Below are 19,746 nucleotides of genomic sequence, written 5' to 3'. Positions count from 1 at the left end.
ACAAAGTTGGATTTGAAACTGAGTTTCTGTGAGAAACCAAATATCCTTTTAAAATGTATTTTTATTCATATTAATTTTATGAAATGTTGGGTTTCAGTGTAATATTTTCATGCATGCATGTAACATTTTGAACCAAGTGCCCTTTAATGAGAAATTATGTGGCCTTTTCTTTATGCTGTAATTTATAATCACAACATTATATCTGCTTGAGAAATAATGTATGTACCTTTGGTGTCATGTAGGGTGTGAGACAAACTTTGAATGAAAAGTCCACTTCCAATGGGCTTTGTGATTTTGAAATTTAAAGAGCTCATTTACCCACCTCTGATTATTGAATCAAATATATCATGGAGGATTAGTACAAGTATTATGTTATCTCATCATCTGTTCCATAGGCTGTAATTCTTGGGCCCTAGGTTTGTGCCTTATTCATTTCTGTATCCTTTACTGCATCAAACACAGTTCCTGGCATAAACTAAGGGTGCAGTAAATTGTTCAAATTGAAATTTCAAAGCATGCAAGGCTGGCCATCTCAGCCCTTGTGGGAACAATTTGCAGCTGAGCTGTAGTCTTTGAGGTGTGTAATGCATTTTATATTGTTCTTAGGTCCAGCCTGATGAGGGAAGAGGCTAAACGAGGAGTCCCCAACCCTTGGCTCTTTGAGGAGCCAGAGGAGACCAGGGGCTTAGGATTTGATGAACTCCGGCAGCAGCAGCAGAAAATTATCCAAGGTACCGAATACCTAAGTGGTGGGGCTCAGAAACGTGCCAGATTGTATCTGTGGCTTTTTGTATTCCTTACCCTATAGAATATTGGAGTGAAAACTGTTGGTATTTTCAAGCTCTTGGTCTTTTTTGTGCCTCAGAATACCTGAGGAATAGAGGACTGTGTAGCTGAGAGAAGTAGTGATTTTTCCACTCCTGAGCGCAGAGAAGAGATCTGAGTCTGATAGGTCCTGGTGAACTCGATGCATGTGCCCTTGATTTTTCTCCAAACACACACCTCCATCTTTTTCTTCTGTAAAGGAAGTTATTTTGACTTTTACCTGCAAGTTCATCTTGCACATGAACTTTTAAACCTGCCAATTAGATTTAAACTTCTCATATTTTTAAATTTCAGAAGTAATGCATATTTGCTATACAAAGTCAAAACAGTATAGGAACAGAGAAGATGAAAAGCTCTCTATATTGTTTCTCTGGTCTCAAACTGAATGTATTAACATGTACTTCCTCTGTGTGTGTGTGTGTGTGTATACACATATGTATATATCGGTGTGTGTGTATGGTGTCATTAAAATGTATGGTAGATGTTTAAAAGGATTTATTACAGTAAAAGAGACATTGTCATTGTCATTGATCCCCTCAAAATTTTTCCCTCACTTTGAACACACTTGTCCCATCATTCTTGCTACTTTCTGAAGCAGTTCTAAAAGTCCTCTTCTGAGTCTTTATGAGATGTGATCAAAAACATAGTGAATGTTGCTGCTGAGCGCCATCCCTGGATCTGACACCATGACCTCTGGCTCGTCCCCAAAGCCAAGTGAAAGCTCAACATTTTGAATCAATTCAGGACATTGAGGAAGCCACAACAGTGTAACTAAAGGGATGAAAAAAGACTTATCAGCTACTTCAGAAAGTGGCAAGAACAATAGAATAAATGTGCTCAAAGCAAGAGGGAAGTATTTTGAGCGAGGTTAATGGCAATGTGTTTTTTTATTGTAATAATTTTTTTTTTAAACTTGAACTCACACCATGTATTCAGTATAAACATATATTTTACGTAAGTGGGGTCATGAGGTCTATAGATACCATATATATATATAATTCCACAGCTTTTTTTTTAAACCTAAATATGTGTTATGGACATTTTTGTCATGTCAGTCTGTACAGATAAGTTTACTTTCTAATTTTACTTATCAAAAAAGCTTTATTGAGGTATACTTGACATTATCATAAACAGCACATATTTGAAATGTAAATTTGATAAGCTTTGCCATATGTATACACCTATTAGATCATGATTGCAGTCAAAATAACAAACATAATAATATGAAAATAACATTCATTATCTTCTTTAATAGAAGTTTTCTTCATGTCTCTTTGTAATTCTTCCCATTCTCCCTCCTCCATCTCTAGACAACTGCTGATCTGTTTTCTGTCACTATAAATTAGTTTCTGTTTTCTAAAATTTTACATAAATTGAATCATACAGTATTAACTTGGGGGTGGGGGAAGTGAAAAAGGAGATCTGGCTTCTTTCTCTTAGCATAATTACTTTAAAATTCACCTATGTTGTCACTGTATCAGCATTTTATTCGCTTGTGCTGTGGAATCATAGTAGTATTCCATTGCTCGAATTTACCACAAGCTGTATATACTTGTCGATGGGTATTTGGGTTGTTTTCAGTCGGGGGGGATGGGTGTCTTACAAATAAAACAACTATTTACATTCATGCATAAGTATTTGTATAGACGTAAATTTTCATGTTTTTTTAGGTAAATACCTACAAGTAGAATGATTGAGTCATATAAAAGGTGTATGTTTAATGCTTTTGTGTTTGTGTGCATGATGCTAAAAATTGAACCTAGACCCTTGTGCATATATTAGGCAGACATTTTTACATCCCAGGCCCTTAACTGTTTATTTATTTGCTTTTTTTTTTTTGGTACCAGGGTTTGAACTCAGGACCTTGCGCCAAGGCAGGCGTGGCGCCACTGAGCTAAATCCCCAGCCCTTAACTGTTTATTTTTAAAATTAAAAATTATTGGCAAATCAAGATGGTATATATCTATGGTGTACAGTTGTAGAGTGGCTAAATCAAGCCAACATGTGCACTACCTCACATATTTGTGGTGAGAACACTTAAAATCTAGTCTTTTAGCAATTTTCAAGTGTATTAGCATGATATATAATAGAGCTCTTCAACTCCCTAACTGAACTTTGTATCCTTTGAAGTGGATTCCCCATATTAGTAAGATCATGTAGTGTTTGTTTTTCTGTGACTTATTTCACTTACCATAATGTCCTTCAAATTCATTCATTTTGTTGCTAATGGAAGGATTTTTATGGCTGAATAGTATTCCATTGCACATATATATTTAAAAATCCATTCATCCATTGAAGCATATTCAGATGGATTTTAAAAATCTTATCTGTTGGGAGTAATGCAGCGAACATGGGAATGCTGACGTTTCTTTGACATACTAATCTCATTTCCTTTATATACCTAGTAGTGAAATTGCTACACCATATAGTAGGTTTATTTATTTATTTATGGTACTGGGGATCGAACTTGGGACCTCGCGCTTGTGAGGCAGGTGCCGGGACCACTGAGCTAGATTCCCAGCTCTAGTAGTTTTATTTTTAAATTTCTGAAGAACCTCCATACTGTTTTCCTTAATAGATACACTAATTTGTACTGCCACCAAGAGTGGTAAAAAACATGGCAAGGGTTCTATTTTCTCCACATCTTTGTCAAACTTTTATAATCTTTTGTTTTTTGATAATGTGTATCTATGGCCCTATTTCTGGAGTCTATTCTTTTACATTGGCCTGTTCATACCAGTGCCACGCTGTCTTGATTATTGTGCCTTTGTGACAGATTTTTAAGTCAAGTAGATAAGTTGTCCAGGTTTGTTCTTTTTAACAGTTTTATTGGATATTACCAGATCTTTCACATTTTCTTATGAATTTTAGAATTAGCTTTCAGTTTCTCCAAAAATAATAAGGGCTTCAGGCATGGGTTATAGCTTAGTGGTAGAGCATTTGCCTGTGTGCTTGAGGTCCTGAGTTCAATTCTCAGCACCAGAAAAGAAAAAGGCCTTCTGGAATTTTGATTGGGATTACTTTGAATCTTAAGATTAATTTGGGAAGAACTGAGATCTTGATGATATTGAGTCTCTTAATCTAGGAATGTGGCAAATCTCTCTATGTAGTTGTTTAATTTTTCTCAGCAGTGCTTTTTAGTTTTCACTATGTATATCTTTTATATAATTTATCAGTATTTCATATTTTTATTATAAATAGCATATATTTTATTATTACACCTGGCATTTAAAATTTTTAAATACAATGTCTGATTGTTGCTCTTCTATAAACCCAGCACTCTCAGAGGCTGAGGATTGGAAGTTCAAGCTCAGCCTAAGGAATTTAGTGACTTAACAAGACTCTGTCTCAAAATAAAAATTTTTTTAAAAGGGCCGAGTACAATTTACCTCAGTGCAGAGACCTTGGGTTTAATTGCCAGTAACACACACACACACAGGTTTTTGTATATTGTTTTTGGATTGTGCAGTCTTCTAAATTCACTCATTTAAAAAAAAATGAAATAGTGGGACCAGAGATTTAGCTCAGTGGTTCCGCCGCCTGCCTCGCAAGTGCAAGGACCCAAGTTCAATCCCTAGTACCAAAAAAAAAAAATAGTATATTTATTGAGGATAAATAGAATTTTCCACACAAATGATCATGTTTTCTGTGAATAGTTTTGCTTCTTCATTTTAATCTGGATGCCTTTTATTTATTTTTGTTGCCTAACTGCATGTCCTACACCCTCTAGTACAATGTGGAGAGTCAACCTGCTCACCTTGTTTCTGACCTTAGTGGGAGAAACAGTCATTGGGATGCCAGTTATTGTGGGTTTTTTTCAATAATGGCTATTCTTGAATTTCTAGAAATATTCTTGAGAGTTGCTGTGGGATCCAGTTAAGTTATTTGGGTCTTAGACCATAGAGGCATTTATTTTAGAACAGGTACCACAAACCATGACCTGTGCGCGAAATCTGGTCAACTATGTGTTTCTGTATAGTCTACAAGTTAAAAAGTGGCTTTAAAAGTTTTAAATGATGAAAAGTAATCAAAGGAAGACAATTTTGTGACCTGCAAAATTTGTACAAAATTCAAAGTTTAGGGCTCACAAATAAGTTTTATGGGAACACAGACAGTCATGCTCATGCACTTACATATCATCTTTAGATGCTTTCCTGCTTACGGTGGCAGAGTTGGGTATTTGCTGTACAGATCACATGATCCCCAAAGCCTAGAGTAGTTACTGTGTGGCCCTTCCCAGACAATGTTTGGGTCTAGAGGTAGTTTACCCCCCCTACTGAGCCTCTGTGGTGCTCTGTGAATAGGGAGGTGACGAGGTTGTTGGGATGGGCACTATGTCTGTCTGACCCTGTGGAGCGTGGAGAATCATTCTTCTGCTCTTGGAGTTTTTTTATTCCCCAGCCTTAGGTCATTTGTTTACTCCTCATGTGAGCCCCCAACACCACCAGCCAAAGCCTCAGCATGGACTCTGCAGGTTAGCAGAGCACCGTGTGCAGTTTGCTCCTCTCTCGTTCTGTGCCCTGCAGACTTGAGCAGCCTTGACTTACATGGACTCTTCTCAGCTCAACAGGTCTGCCGGCTCTGCCTGGGCTCCCCCTGCACGCTGCAGCTGGGAGTCTGGTGCGGCAGTGATCTGGGCGGTCTTAGAGCTCATCTCTTGTCTGTTGGCCGTGTCTCAGCAGTCTCTGCTCTTTATGTCCTGGCTGCGGTCCGTGTCTTGAAACTGTTGTGTATGTTTTGCCTTATCCTTCCCAATCCCACTGTTTAAGGCTGGAGGGAAATCTGGTCCCTGTCCATCTTGGCCAGAAGCAGAAGTCTGTTCTCTTTTGAATTTCCTCTTCACAGTGAAATTATCTAGTAAATGAAACACTGTGACTCTCTTGTATCTTCAGTTTTACATACTTCACCCATTACCTTGTTTGAAGGAAAATAGAAAAATGAAAAGCAGTGCAGTCTTTTCTTCTTTAGTTTTCCCTGTTTCTGAAAGATCTGTCTTATAGCTAATACTAATGAGTTTTCCTGGCATTGTTGCTTTTGCCAAAATAAGTTGTTTTCAGCCAGGAAAAAATAACCTATCCCCAAGAAGGAGCTACATTCAGGGATTGCTGTGGGTTGAGTGAGAAGATGCTCTGCACATTTCTGCCATGGAGGCTCCAAAGCAGGGCACAACTGTGTTCAGATCCTCACTCTGAAAGCTGGCTCGCCTTTGGCTTTTGGGGATGAGGAGATGGAGAAATGGAGGACATAGCAACATATAATGCATATGAGGGGTTTTTTTCCTCCCTATTCTATTTTTGTGTTTTGAAATGCCATGTCCTTTGTTGCTGGCTGGCAAGGTGTTTTTCAGAGATAAACACAAACATGGAAATAATCCTTACAGTAAACTCTTATTAGCCTTTTCTCTGCCCCAGGACCTGATGTTATGAGATCACTGTGGCTCTGCTTTGTGGCTGTGTCGCGCACTAGGTGAACATGAAGAGCCAAAGAGGCTCATTTCTAACTCCCTTTTGCCCAGGGAATCTGTCAACCTTTCTGTATGTTAGTTGAGCCTTAGAAACACTTGGGAAATCATCCACAATAACATTTTATTAGTAAAACTTAGACTGGAGGGGAGTGACTGCCTTCTTTGCCTAACCTAAGCCTCATCACCACTTAGCCTTTCCTGGCTTCCGTGTTCCTTAAACTGTCACTTGAGGCACACACAGGCACCAAGCAGAACACGACTGTCGTGATGACCATAACTTGGTTACCTTAAAAATCCCTGAAGTAGAGCAAAGCCTCTGAGGTACTGTTGTGGATGGTGTAGACTCTTGTCCCTGTGTCAGACAGCAGACCGTGGAGAAGTATGTCAGAGTGTCTATTGATGGGGTTTCTTAACGCAATCTAATCTTATTATTTTGTAGATGTTCTTTCTAGATTTGAGAAAGAAGTACATCCATTCTAAATCTTTATGTTCTTAAGTCTCAGTATTTTCATGTGAAATAGGGGTTGGGAAGGTGGCCAGACAGACTCCATTTTACACTGAGAAATCTTACTAGCTAATCTTTGAGCTTTTGTGATCACAACTTCACAAATTTCTTGAAAGCTAGCTAGCTTGCTTGCTAGCTTGCTTGCTTGCTTGCTTGCCTTCTTTCTTTCTTTCTTTCTTTCTTTCTTTCTTTCTTTCTTTCTTTCTTTCTTTCTTTCTTTCTTGTTTTTTGAGACAGGGTCTCATTGTATAGTTCAGGCTGGCCTTGAACTCACTATATAGCCCAGGCTGGCCTTGAACTCATGGTGATCCCTCTGCCTCAGCCTCCCAAGTGCTGGGATTACAGGCCACCCCACCTAGCTCCTTTCTTAAAATCTTAAAACTAAAACAAAAATGAAAGTATCTATTCTTAGAACTTGCTCTGAGGGTCCTAACATATGATCAACTTCTTCATCTAGCTTGATCTGTCATTTCCTCATTTGTTCCTGCTTCCCCTTGTGCAGGAAGAGCTCCTTCTCGAATAGTAAGTGTCAGAAGTTCTATTGCTTCTCTCTGGGCACTGGGCAATACAGTGTCACCTGTTTTTTTAAACTCAGAAGGCTGTCTGGTATTAGCCAGAGCCTTCCCACCTAGCAGAGACTGTTTTTGTTTCTTCTGTAAAGCTAGAGGGCCCTCTGTGGTCACTCACTGATGTAAACAGCAAGTACTACATGTGTAAGTCCTTGGTTAAACATAGCAATGCTCTGTGCCACAGCTGGGCTCACACTGGGGCAAAGACAGGAAAAGAAGGCACAATCTCACCCCTTGTCCTTGTCGTGTGCTCTGACAGAGGACGGTGGTTGTACCTCTTAGGAATGTTTCTCTGTTTTATTTGTTAAAATATTGATAACTCGCCTGGCATGGTGGCATATGCCACCATGGAGTCCCAGCACTTGGGAGACTGAGGCAGAAGGATTGCCGTGAGTTCAAGGCCAGCCTGGGCTACAGAGTGAGTTTAAGGCCAGCCTGAACTACACAGCAAGACCCTGTGTAAGTAAATAAATAAATGAATAAAATAAAAAATAAAATAGTGATAACTCTTTGCAATGGAAAATTTCAAACACATGAAAGTAGAGAGAGTAATGACTTAATCTCCCCTCTCATCCTGACTCAATAATTGTTTCCTCATAGCCAATCTGATCTTATTTATATATCTACCCACTATCCACCACCTGAATTACTTTTTGACCAAATCCCACATATCATTTCATCAGTGAGTATTTCAGAATATACCTCTAAAATATGTTTGAAAAAGATAACAAAAAAGTAGGTCACAATGCATTGATCACCCACATCAAATGAATTAATTCCTCAATATAATCAGATATCCAGTGTTCAAATATTCCCGACTGTCCTATGACGTCTTCTTTTAGACTATTTAATTTGGGGTCTGAATGTGGCCAATACATTGCAACTAATTGATATGTTCCTTAAGTTCTTTTAATATATAGAATCCTTTTCCAACTCTCTTCTCTGCAGTTTCTTTATGGAACAGGGTCATTTGTCCTGTAGTTTTACACTGTCTAGAGCTTTCTGTTTGTTTCCTCATATGTTGTTTAGCTTATTCTGTCTCAGATATTTTCTAGAAAGTGATAGCTAGATTTAGTGCCTTGATCATAATCAGGTTTGTTATTTTTGGCAGGAATACATTCTGATGACTGTTCCTAAATTTTTTTAATCTACAGCCACCAATTATCCTTCTACAATTACATGATATTTATTTGGAAAATGGTTTTCCTGAATATTTAAAGATAGGAAGTATCCACACACCTAATTGTTCCATAGGGGTTTTCAAAAATGATTGTATTAGTTTTCTGTTGCTGCCATAATAAAATAGCACACTGTGACTTAAAATGTATTCATTGCCATATAGTTCGGTATGTCAGAAGTTCAACACAGGTCTCACAGGGCTAAGATCAAGAAGTGAGCAGGACTGTGTTCCGGTTTGGAGGCCCTGGGGTAGAAGCCATTCTCTTGCCAGCTGCCCACATCTCTTGTCTCACGGTCCCCTTCTTTCATCTTCAGAGCCAGTCACTGCATCTCTCTGACCCTTCTTCATATCTCTCCCTGACAGCAGCTGGAAAGGTTCTTTGCTTTATAGGACTCATATGATTAAGTTGGATCCAAAGACAGTCTAGGCCAATCTTCCATCTCAGATTCCTTAATGTTAATCACATCAGCAAAGTCCCTTTTGGCCATGTAAGGTAAGCTATTCACAGGTTCCAGGGATTAGGATGTGAATGTGGAGGAGGGTCTATTATTTTTCCTACCACAGTGATCATCCATCTTTTAATATTTATACCACTGTAAAATTGAAGAATGATTCATACAGTGTGTTATGTCACAAATGACCTATTATGATATCATAATGCCTCAGGTTATGTGATAGAGTAGGGTAGATTATGGAAGTGAACTATTGTTATGACATTTGTAGTAGTTTGCTGGTTATAATAAATTGCATGGTTCTTGATTCTTATATTTTTGTAAACAGCAACATTTTATTTTGATCATTATCTCTAGATGGCTATGACCTTCCCTTAGAAATGCTGCTTTAGAATATCAAGAAGCTAAGGTCATTGTGATTATTATTACCAACACAGTGTTTTGATTATCTTCTGTATCTTTGGATTATGAAATGAAAATTTATTATAACAGTTAAACATGTTGAGGAGATGCCAAGGTCTTACAGAGGTTATTTGAGTAAAGCAGAATTTTTAGCCTTCTTTCTGTGGTACATTAAAGAGATGACCTTTAGGTAGTTAAGTCAGACAATAAGTGTGTGAGCAAAAAGTGTAATGTAGGTATTTTTCATTCATAATCTGTTTCTTTTAGACAAGACAACTTCAGGATACAATGACACTTTTCCTAATTGAAAACCCTAGAGGAATCTCCTGTCCTGTTTTTAAATTGTTTTACCTTTTAATTTACATTGACACTGGACCCTCCATCCTAAATATAGATTATTCTTTGGACACATTTAGAATTTTACTATAGCATTGGACATCCTATAGCACTGCTAGGTTGATGATAGATTTCTCTTGGAGACCATCCAAGAGGTTGTTACTAAAGACCAAAAGGACCTCATTATAAAGTGATTTTGCTAGAAAATGGTGCCTTGGAATGGTCTCTAGAGGCAGCAGGTCATTTGTAGTTTTTAAAAAGTGCACAGTGTCAAAAAATGTCACTAAGGGATCCTTAACTCACACCTTTAGTTTAAATAAATTCCAGATGAATTAAAAGAACTAAGTGTAATGGCTTAATTCCATAAAAAGACTTGGAAAAAATATAAGTAGATGCTAATGTAATCTTAAGCAAGAAGACCTTTGTGATTTCTACTTTAGTAGATGTGCCTCTAGGTTAAACAGCCACTGAAAAAACTCCTAACCACATGGAGCTGCAGCTGGCAGAATGCTGCTTTAACCTGGCATATTACTTGTGTGAAAAGTCAGTGGACTCAGCCTCAGAATGTTCTTCCCAATGTACCCGAAAGCAAAGGAAAAAAGATCTTACCAAGAGACCCCTGAGACTGCCTTGTTGAAAAAAAAAATCAACATCAAATTTTAAAGGATCTCTAAATAGCCTAACTTGAATTTAACTCACTTTTCCCTTTGAATTTTCAAGAACCAGAAAAGCAATATATCTTTGTCTTTTAAAGAAAAGTGCTATTTTAGTATACATTGTTTTGTATCCTACTTTTTTCCTTAATAACATATCATGAACTTTCAATATCAAAATGTACACACATAATATGATTATTAAATCATATGTACTGTTTCACTATCTGGGTATACTGTAAAATTATAAATCCCTGTGCTTGGTCATTTAGGTAGTTTCTGGTTTCTCACTGTTAGAAATGTATTACTCTGGCTCTAATCAGGAGACAAAAATTTGACAGGGTGGATTTTAATATAAGGAATTATTAAGGGCCAGGGATGTGGGTCAGCGGCACCAAGCCTGCCTGGCAAATGCAAGGTCCTGAGTTTGATCCCCGGTACCGAAAAAAAAAAAAAAAGAATTAACTACAACCGGGAGTTAAAGTAATGAGGGATTAGCTAGCAAGAAGTGAAGAAAACTGAGGAATACAGAAATAGGTACGAGGTGCAGTCACTAATCTCAGGCAGAGTGTGTGTGTCCAGAGAGGAGCGGGCCCTCTGGGCAGAGCAAGTACCAGCTGTGGTCTCTGGATTTCAGAGAAATCATGGTAGTGAGTGCCACCTTGTTTTTCTTTCTTTTCTTTTCTTTTCTTTTCTTTTCTTTCTTCTCTTCTTCTTCTTTTTTTTTTTTTTTTTTGCCAGTACTGGGGTCAGAACCCATGTCCTTCACACTTAACTACATCCTTAGCCCTTTTTACTTACTTTTTAATTTTGAGGCAGGGTCTGGCTGAGTTGCTTGGGCTGGGCTCAAACTTGGAATCCTCCTGTTTCACCCTCCCAGAGTGCTGACATTACTTAGAGGAATGGGCCACCACACCTGAGGGTGCCACCTTCTCGAATGCAGTGGAAACTGCTCACAGGGAAGTATCTCAGTAGAGGCACTCCTTTTATAAAACTCCCGAGGGGAGGGGTTGTGTAGGGGGAGTTGGTGGCCTCTGGGTGCCATTGTCTATTGAAGGATCCTGTCAGAGGAGAAGGCTGGGGGGCCTGGGAGTAAAGCTCAGTGGTAAAGCATGTGGTTAGCGTGAAGGAGGCCCTGGTTGTGATCTCCAGCAGCAGAGAGATACTGGAAGTGAAACCCCTGGAGAAAAAAAAATAAGGGGTCGAGATCCGTGTTACAAGAGCAGTCGGTAAATTTAGAACAGAGAGGCAGTAAATTGATATCCAGTGCAAGAAACACATATTTTAGGAAAGATCTTCATAAATGTCTCATTGCATACTACTTGAATGTCTTTTTTGGAGGGGGGGGTGTTACCGGGGATCAAACTCAGGACCTTCTGCTTGCCAGGTAGGTGCGACACCACTGAGCTACATCCCTGGCCCTGAATGTCTTCTTACATACATTCCTAGACTCGGACTTGGTAGATTAAAAGGGTATCTTTGAGAAATATTTCAATTGGAAAATTTAATTTATCCTGTTACATATGCTCTTGGGAGCTTCTGGGTCTTCCCATTTGGGTGTCATTCGTTGTTCTTTAATCCTTCATTCTGGTTAAATATTTTTTAAAAGCTTTTATGTGTTTTTCCGTTTTAAATTTTTTGTAAAAAAATAAATAAAATTCTCTTATGCGTTTACTGTTTATATCCTTTATGCATTTAAAAATTGAGACATAAAATCTTATTGCTGATTTATAGATGCTAAAGTTTAAATGTTTATATAGCCAAATTTTATTTCATTTTCCACATTTAAAAATTTAAATCTTCTGGATATCATTTTAGAATAAGGTGTAAGGTATTTTTTTGCTCCAATGATGTTAACTATCTTATCTCTTGTGTATTGAACTGTGTTACATGCCTGGTTATATTTATGGACTTTAGATTGTTTTTCTTTGATTTTTAGTTAATTGTTTGTCTTTTTCTTTCAGAACAGGATGCAGGCCTTGATGCCCTTTCCTCTATCATAAGTCGCCAAAAACAAATGGGGCAGGAAATCGGGAATGAGTTGGATGAACAAAATGGTAAGAACAAGTATGAGATTGATCAGATTTGCCCTTTGATAGAAATTCTGTGGACTTAGATATTTGTTGAATGATTTTAATGTTATATAACATGTCAGGTTTTTTAATGTCAGTGGATTGTTGTGGTTTAATGCAATTGAGGGTGGTTTGTGGCCAATTTAGATTATAGCTATAAAACACTATGTAAAGAAATTTGATTTTAAAATGTCCAGTTTTCAGTAACTGCTTTTGAAAATGCTTTGTTTTATGGTCTGTTTATCCCAAGAGCTTTTCTTTCATGTGGCAGTGATGTGAACTTGCTCAGGGCTTGGTACACTCTGATGCAATGCATAGCATGGCTGTGTGGTCCTCATATCAACTACATTCTTCGAGGTGTTTGCTTTTCAATCAAAATATTAGACAGTGGGCAAAAAAGTGTTTAAAGGTCTTTTTCAGAGCTTGATGTGACAAATCGGATTGGAGAAAGATTATCTTGAACACATAGCAGACTGAACTGGGAGAGACAGAGCCCTAAGACAAGAGGGCCATCAGTGAGGCCCTTGTGCTTGGGCTGTGGGGTGTGAGGGGAGCAGAGTCCAAGAGAGACACAGCAGGAGGGATAGAGAAGAAAGGGATGCAAGAAACCGGAAGTGCTTTTCCTGTTATGAACACAATGAGGGAAATTGAGAGGAGTTGCTGCTTTCTAACTAGGGAGCATGAGTTCCATTTAGACATGTCCAGTCAGAGATGCCAGCAAGAGGTCCAAGTGGAAATACTGAGTTGCCATGCACCAGAGCTCAGTGAGAGGACAGAAAAGAGAAGAGTGGGAGAAGCTTAGCATAGAGGTGGTATGTAAAAGCCCAGGAGTGGGTGAAAGTCCCTACTGTGTGCTAGGTGCTGTTATCTTGAGCATTTCATTTACTTCACACATGTCACGAAGGTGAGTCATCTTCATTTGTTACAGACAAAGCTCCGAGTGGCTGAAAGAACTCTTAATGCCATACCATTTGTAAGTGACATGGCTGAAATTCTTACTCAGGTCTTCTGATTCCCACATAACTGTCTTTTCGATTGTACCAGCTTCTTCTCCCAGGAAGGCAAATAAGGGGAGAAGAGTACATAGTAAAAGTTTCAGAGGTCTTACCTTTTGGTGACAGTACCATGATGGGACAGCTTTTAAGAAGAGTTACTATCATGCATGAGCAGGCACAGGTGTCCTGGCAGTGGGCGAAGGCTCGCTCTGAAGGTAGGGCTGCACCTGTCAGAACTGTATAATGGACACTTTTCTTGATCTCTAGAAAGAATGAGTTCAGTTACTTGCACAGTATCATTCCATTTGTCTATTGTAAACAAATGCCATCTGTTTATCATCATAAATAGATTATTAAAGCAAATTGAGAAGCCCTTTCAGTTGTAATAGTGGTTTTTAATAGTTTCAATGCAGAGAGGAAAATAGTTTGGTCCTTTTCTTGATGTTGCTAATGTGACCTGGGCAGTTTATGTGTTTCGGTATAATTCAGTTACTGGCCAATTCCTTCCATGAAACAATGTAATAAGAAAATATAGAAAAATCTACCAGGACTAGGCATGCAGCTCAGTGGTAGAGCACTTGCCTCGCATGAGTGTGGCTCTGAATTCGATCCCCAGTACCACAAAAAAGAAAGGAAGGAAAGAGGAAAAATCTGCTTATCTAGTATGCAATTGTTCTTTATCCCAAAGAAATTTTTTTTTTTTTTGGTACCAGGGATTGAACTTGGGTCCTTGTGCTTACACAGCAGGCAGCAAAACCACTGAGCTAAATCCCTGGCCTATCCCAAAGAAATTTTAGCACATTTAGTAAGTCAGACTAAAAAAAGACATTGGCTCAATACTGGCAAAGCGTGTCCATCCTGTAACATGTGGGAGCCACAGTATCTATGAGGAGATGGCTAAGAAGTGAAGGAGCATAATTTGGTGGGGCGGGAACTGACTAACTTCTCAGGTGAAATCACTATATTCTCTTCTACTATAACTCATCAGGCCAGCACATCTTTATCCTGTTTTCAGTGGTTATAATGTGCTGCAAATTAGTCACCTGGTCCCAGGCTGTGACTTTCTGAGTTTTCTATTACTGCTGTAACAAATTATCCACAATCTTGGTGGCTTAAAATAATGTGAATGGAGTGTCTTACAGACTTGTAGGAAACAAAACTGATATGGGTCTCACTAGGCTCAAACCACGATGTTGACAAGCCCACATTCTTTTCTGGAGACTCTAGGGGAGAATTCATCCTGTGTAGAGGCACCTACATTCCTTGGCTCAGGGTCCCCTCCTCCAGCAATAGTAGGTGGAATCCTTCTCATGTTATATCACTGTCAGCACTAATGTTGCCTCCCTCCTCCACTTTTATTTTTTGAGTATTAGGGATCAAACCCAGGGGCTCACAGATGTCAGACAAGGGCACAAGCGTTCTACCACTGAGCTATACCCCAATCCCCTTTTAGTTTTATTTTGAGACCAGATCTGAGTATGTAGCCCAGGCTGGCATGAACTTGTGATCCTTCTGCCTCAGTCTTCCAGGTAGCTGGGTTTATAGGTGCACAGCACCATATAAACTATCCACTTTTAAGGACCGTTGTGTTACACTGGACCCACTCATATAGTCCAGGACCATCTCTTTACTTGCAGCTCAGCTGGTTAGTAAGCTTAACTCCACTTGCAACTTTAGTGCTCTTTTGTCACAACCTCACATATCTGCAGGTTCCAGGGACTAAGACATGGACATCTCCAGAAAACCATTACTCTTTCTACTATAGTACTTTATACCAAATAAACCTCAGAGGTAGGACCTAAAACATCAGAATCTTTTAAAGCTCCCAGGATTGATTTCAGTATGCCACCAAGTTGGAGAACCAGTGCCCTTGCTGAATATGCTGAGAGAATATATTTAGTGCAGTACTTCTCTGTTGCATTTCCGATGCTCACATGACACAAACCCCACACATGTACAGAGCATTCACATAATTACATGGCATCACATGCAGCTGAGTCACAGTCAAGAGTTCTTTGCTCTCACACATTTTACCCCAGCTCTTTGCGTCACTGTCCACGTCTCCCCCACCTTCATCTCTATCCCAGACCCGGATGGATACATGACATACACAAACATGAGGTATTTTTCCTTTATCTGCCAACATAAGCTGGGTTTTCTCTGTGGTGGCCTCCCACGGAGACAGCCATTAAGCTGGTGGTTTTCTAATGTGCACATTTTCTCCTCAGAGATAGGGCAGAGTCAGCCATTTTCTCTCAGAGGAGCTGAGACTCTCTGAGGATAAAAAATTATATCCCTGCCAGGACTATAGTCAGCTTATATTCCATCACTAAAGGGAACAAAGATCATTTTATCTGTAAGTGGTAAGAATAGGATTGCAGCCCCATCTGGATCTTTATTGTGATCCAAGTGTGTAGTAAGAAGTCAGGGACACTGGAAAAGGATACCGCTTTTGTTGTAAATATCTCCATATGATTTACTGAATCGTGAATTATTCTTTTGGTTTTCATTAAATGAGAGAAACAATAAGCCAGGATAATGGGCAGACAGGCCATTTTAGAATCAAGTATCAAAACTTACTACCAGAATTCATTGTACTTAGACTATAACCACAAAGCTGAAGGGTCAAATTATCTTCAATTTAGGAATTCAGTTTTCAGCCTTCTCATAGAGAGTTAAAGGTCTGACTGACCCCAGCCATTACCCTGTTCATATGCTAAGGAAAGGATTAACAGTGAAGTTGAAGTCTCAGAGATGAGAAACTTGATGTACACTGGTTTGTGAGGGTGGCAGGAGGAAATAGTGGAGCCCTGAGTCAATCATCTCTCCTCATGGAACCATCAAGTTTGTGCTCTTCAGCTCCAGGTGACCTGTGAGGATGGCTGGGCACGATGAACAGGTGACAGGCCACACAGAGCCTGTTCTAAAATTAAGAGTTGTTGTATCAGTTTACTAAAAAATTCTTTACCCAAGAACACAGGCTTTTAAAAAGAGAACATTAAGACCAAAAACAATAGGACTGACCTGACTTGACCTGCTCTGAGATCTGATTTTAGCATTGGCCAGCCCTCAACATCAGCCCTACATCGAACCATAGAGGTGCAATTCTGATAGCTGACATGGCCCCAAGATCGAATTTCTACTAGTATGTGTAGGTCATCATCAATCTTTATGATGCTCGGTTGTCCCCAGGTTGCCAATCCATTTGATGTTTCCTTGTCAATCTGTGAGCACTTCCTTGCTTTCTGGGATAATAAGATGTTCCAGGCTCATCCTTTTCAGAGATTCCTAATCTTGAAGTCAGCTGTTTCTTCAGGTATCCCTTGTTCCCTTTATGGGAAATGGTGTTTAGAAGCCAGAATCTCAGTGCAGGCTATGCCCACTGCCACTGGGGTGTCATTGCTTTTAGGTCCTTCATCATCATATCATTAGGATTCCTTTGTGTGTGTGTGCGCGTGTGCACGCGCACATATGTGTTGGGGTCTCTCTGTCTTTCCCAACCTGGTCTCGAACCTCTGGGTGCAAAAGAGCCTTCTGCATTAGCTTTCTGAGTAGCTGGGTCTGCAGATTTTCTGCTACCATGCCCGGCTATCATTATGATTGATCTTTACAAGCAACCTATTTCCTCTCTCTCTGGAACCTTTTAGGGTCTTCTGTTTACCAGTGATATCTTGAAATTCTATCAAAATGCCTCGATGTAGGTATGTTTTCATCCATTGTGTTGGGTGCTTAAGGTGCCATATAATCTAGAAGCTTTAGTCTGGAAAATTCCCTTTATAACTAACTTCCTCTTGTTTTTCTCCATTCTCTTTGCAACTTTTACTGGCCAGATTTAGACCTCATGGATTAATCTTATAAATCTCTTATTTTTCTTGAGTTTTCTTTTCTTTTCCCAGTACTGGGGATTGAACCTCCCTCCTTCCTTCCCTCCCTTCCTTCTTTTTTCTCTTTCCTTTTTATACACACACACACACACACACACACACACACACGTGTGAGCGCATGCTGTGTCCCCACTCTCTCTCCCACCCATGAATGCCCTCTCTATCTGCAATTACTCCTTTAACCTTAATGAGTCACCAGATCTTGTTGCTGGTGTCCCTTAAAGATCACTGAAATTTGTCTGCTTCTGTCCCTTTTGCCTGGATTATTTGCAGCCTGAGACCTTGCCTCGGGTCTTATTTCCTTTGCAGCTTCCCTCCACATTGTATCAGGGGTATTCATTTTAGAACGCAGACCTGATCACATTATCAATTTCGATTAGCTTCCCATTCCCCTCCTGAAAAGTCTAAACTTGATCACCGTGATGAAGTCATTGCATTTCCTGTCAAGGGATGGATACACCACAGCAGGCTCCTTGGGGACACCTGTAAGCAGGGCCAGGCCTCCAGCACTGTGCAGAAAATTCCAGTGCCCAGAGCCCTGGGGCAGTTGCTCTGGTCCCCTCTGCATCTTTCCTTCTCACCACTCCCACCCCAGCCATGGCCAGCACTGGCTCAGCCTTTCAGTTCAGTGTGGATGGGCACATCATCTTCTCTGTGAATTCTTCCCCTCCTGTGTGCTCCCCAGAGCCCTGGGATGCCCTCAACAGAGTGTTCCTCACTGGCTCACAGGTATGGGTCCATTTTTACCACTGTACTGGAAACTCCTGGGGTGGGTGCACCTTTTTGCTCTCTGTTCTATCTCCAGTGCCTAACTCACATGGCAGGTAGCTAGTGACTGATAATACTTGGTAAATGAATGAACAGAAATGAGGCTTCAGAAACTGATACTTTGTTTTTTCAGAAATCAGGATCTAACTCCAATGAAAAGGAAAGTTATTATATATGTGTTCAATTAGAAAAGTTTTGTTAGGCTTTTTCTTTTTTTTTTTAAATACTCCTACATGCAAAGCAAGTGCTATACCACTGAGCTTTATCCCCAGCCCTTTTTAAATTTTGAGACAGAGTCTTCCTAAGTTGCCCTGGCTAAGGCTGGGTTTGAATTCAGAATCCTCCTGCCTCACCCTCCTCAGTAGCTGGGATTACATGCATGCACCACTATGCCTAGCTTTGTTGGGCATTTATGAAAACTGCTGCTCGTGAGGCAGCAGTTCAGCTTCACTGTAGATGCTGGCAGACAGATGGAAATGTCTTACTAAAGGATCTTACCAAAAAAATCAGTCTTCTTTTTGCCTAAAAGAAGTTCATATACAAACTGAGCATGGGGGTACATGCTTGTAATTCCAGCACTCTGGGAGGCTGAGATAGGAAGATTGGAAGTTCAAGCTCAGTCTGGATAACTTAGTGACTTAGTGAAACTGTCTCAAAATTTTAAAAAATAACTAAAAAAAGGGCTGGGGGTGTGGTTCATTGCAAAGTACCCCCCCCCAACAACAACAACAAAATAAACCTTCATATTCCCACTCTGCCTGCACTCAACACTGGATTATTGACATTTTACTCTCCCCGTATTCCTAAAGTAGAGAAGCAGTGCGAGGCCTGACGGGCGAGGGCAGTGTCTCCTCCCTCCTTGTGTGCCACTCTAGGGACCGCTGTGAAAAGAAAGGCACTTGCCTTTTTAACACTCATACTGATATTGAGACCATTGTGTCCTTTGGAAGAGCTGGAAAACATGATCATGCTCCTTGAAGGACACAGAATAATCAAAGATGTCACATACATATCAGTAATTACATTCACCAATTAGTTAGAACACCTAGTTGAATTTTTGTGTGGAAAATGGAGAAAAGGATGTGATGGACTAAAAATGACACCTCCCCCAACCCCCAACCCCTCACCCCCGCTGATCTATAGCTCCATGCCTGGAATCTGTGAGTGTTACCTTATGTAGTAAAAGAGACTTTGCAGATGTGTAATGTTAAGCTTGTCAAGATGGGGAGATTATCCTGGATCACCCAAGTGAGAGCCAAGTGCAATCACAGGTGTCCTTATAAAAGGGAAGCAGGGGCTGGGGATACAACCCAGAAGTAAAGCACTTTCCTAGCACGTGCAAGAGCCTGGACTTGATCCCTAGCCCTGCAAAAAAAAGGAAGAAGGAGGCACCTCAATGACTGAAGCAAGATGCTACCCTGCTGGCTTTGAGGACTTAAGGAATAAGGCTTTAGAAGCCAGAAAAGACCAGAAAATAGATCTTCCCCTAGATCTTGGAAGGACACCTTGAGGAACTAGCTTCAGACTTATATCTCTAGCTGTAAGGGAATAAATGTTGCTTTAAGCTACTACATTTGTGATCATTGTTTAGATGCCAACAGGAAACTAATATGAATAATCACTGTGTCTTTTTATCAATTG

The 19,746-nt window shown here is 39.8% G+C and overlaps 1 protein-coding gene across 8 annotated transcripts in view; it reads left to right on the top strand.

The window, feature by feature from the left end:
• Stx8 (syntaxin 8) overlaps positions 1–19,746 on the top strand; it is a 279,691-nt gene that overhangs the window by 50,363 nt on the left and 209,582 nt on the right. For all 8 annotated transcript variants that reach the window (XR_015443240.1, XR_015443239.1, XR_002386969.2 and 5 more), the window contains exons 5-6: positions 607–731; positions 12,351–12,443. Coding sequence is in view for 5 of the 8 variants with exons in the window: in XM_021238313.2 (XP_021093972.1) it covers positions 607–731; positions 12,351–12,443 (218 nt within the window). In the remaining 3 variants the exon portion in view is untranslated. The remainder of the gene's footprint in view (positions 1–606; positions 732–12,350; positions 12,444–19,746) is intronic.

The sequence above is a fragment of the Heterocephalus glaber genome, unplaced genomic scaffold, assembly GCF_053883595.1.
Source record: "Heterocephalus glaber isolate CG9 unplaced genomic scaffold, H.glaber_assembly_v1.0 deba00001564, whole genome shotgun sequence".
Classification (NCBI taxonomy): domain Eukaryota; kingdom Metazoa; phylum Chordata; class Mammalia; order Rodentia; family Bathyergidae; genus Heterocephalus; species Heterocephalus glaber.
The sequence above is the reverse complement of the archived record's forward strand: the minus strand, read 5'-3'. Positions and strand labels throughout refer to the sequence as shown.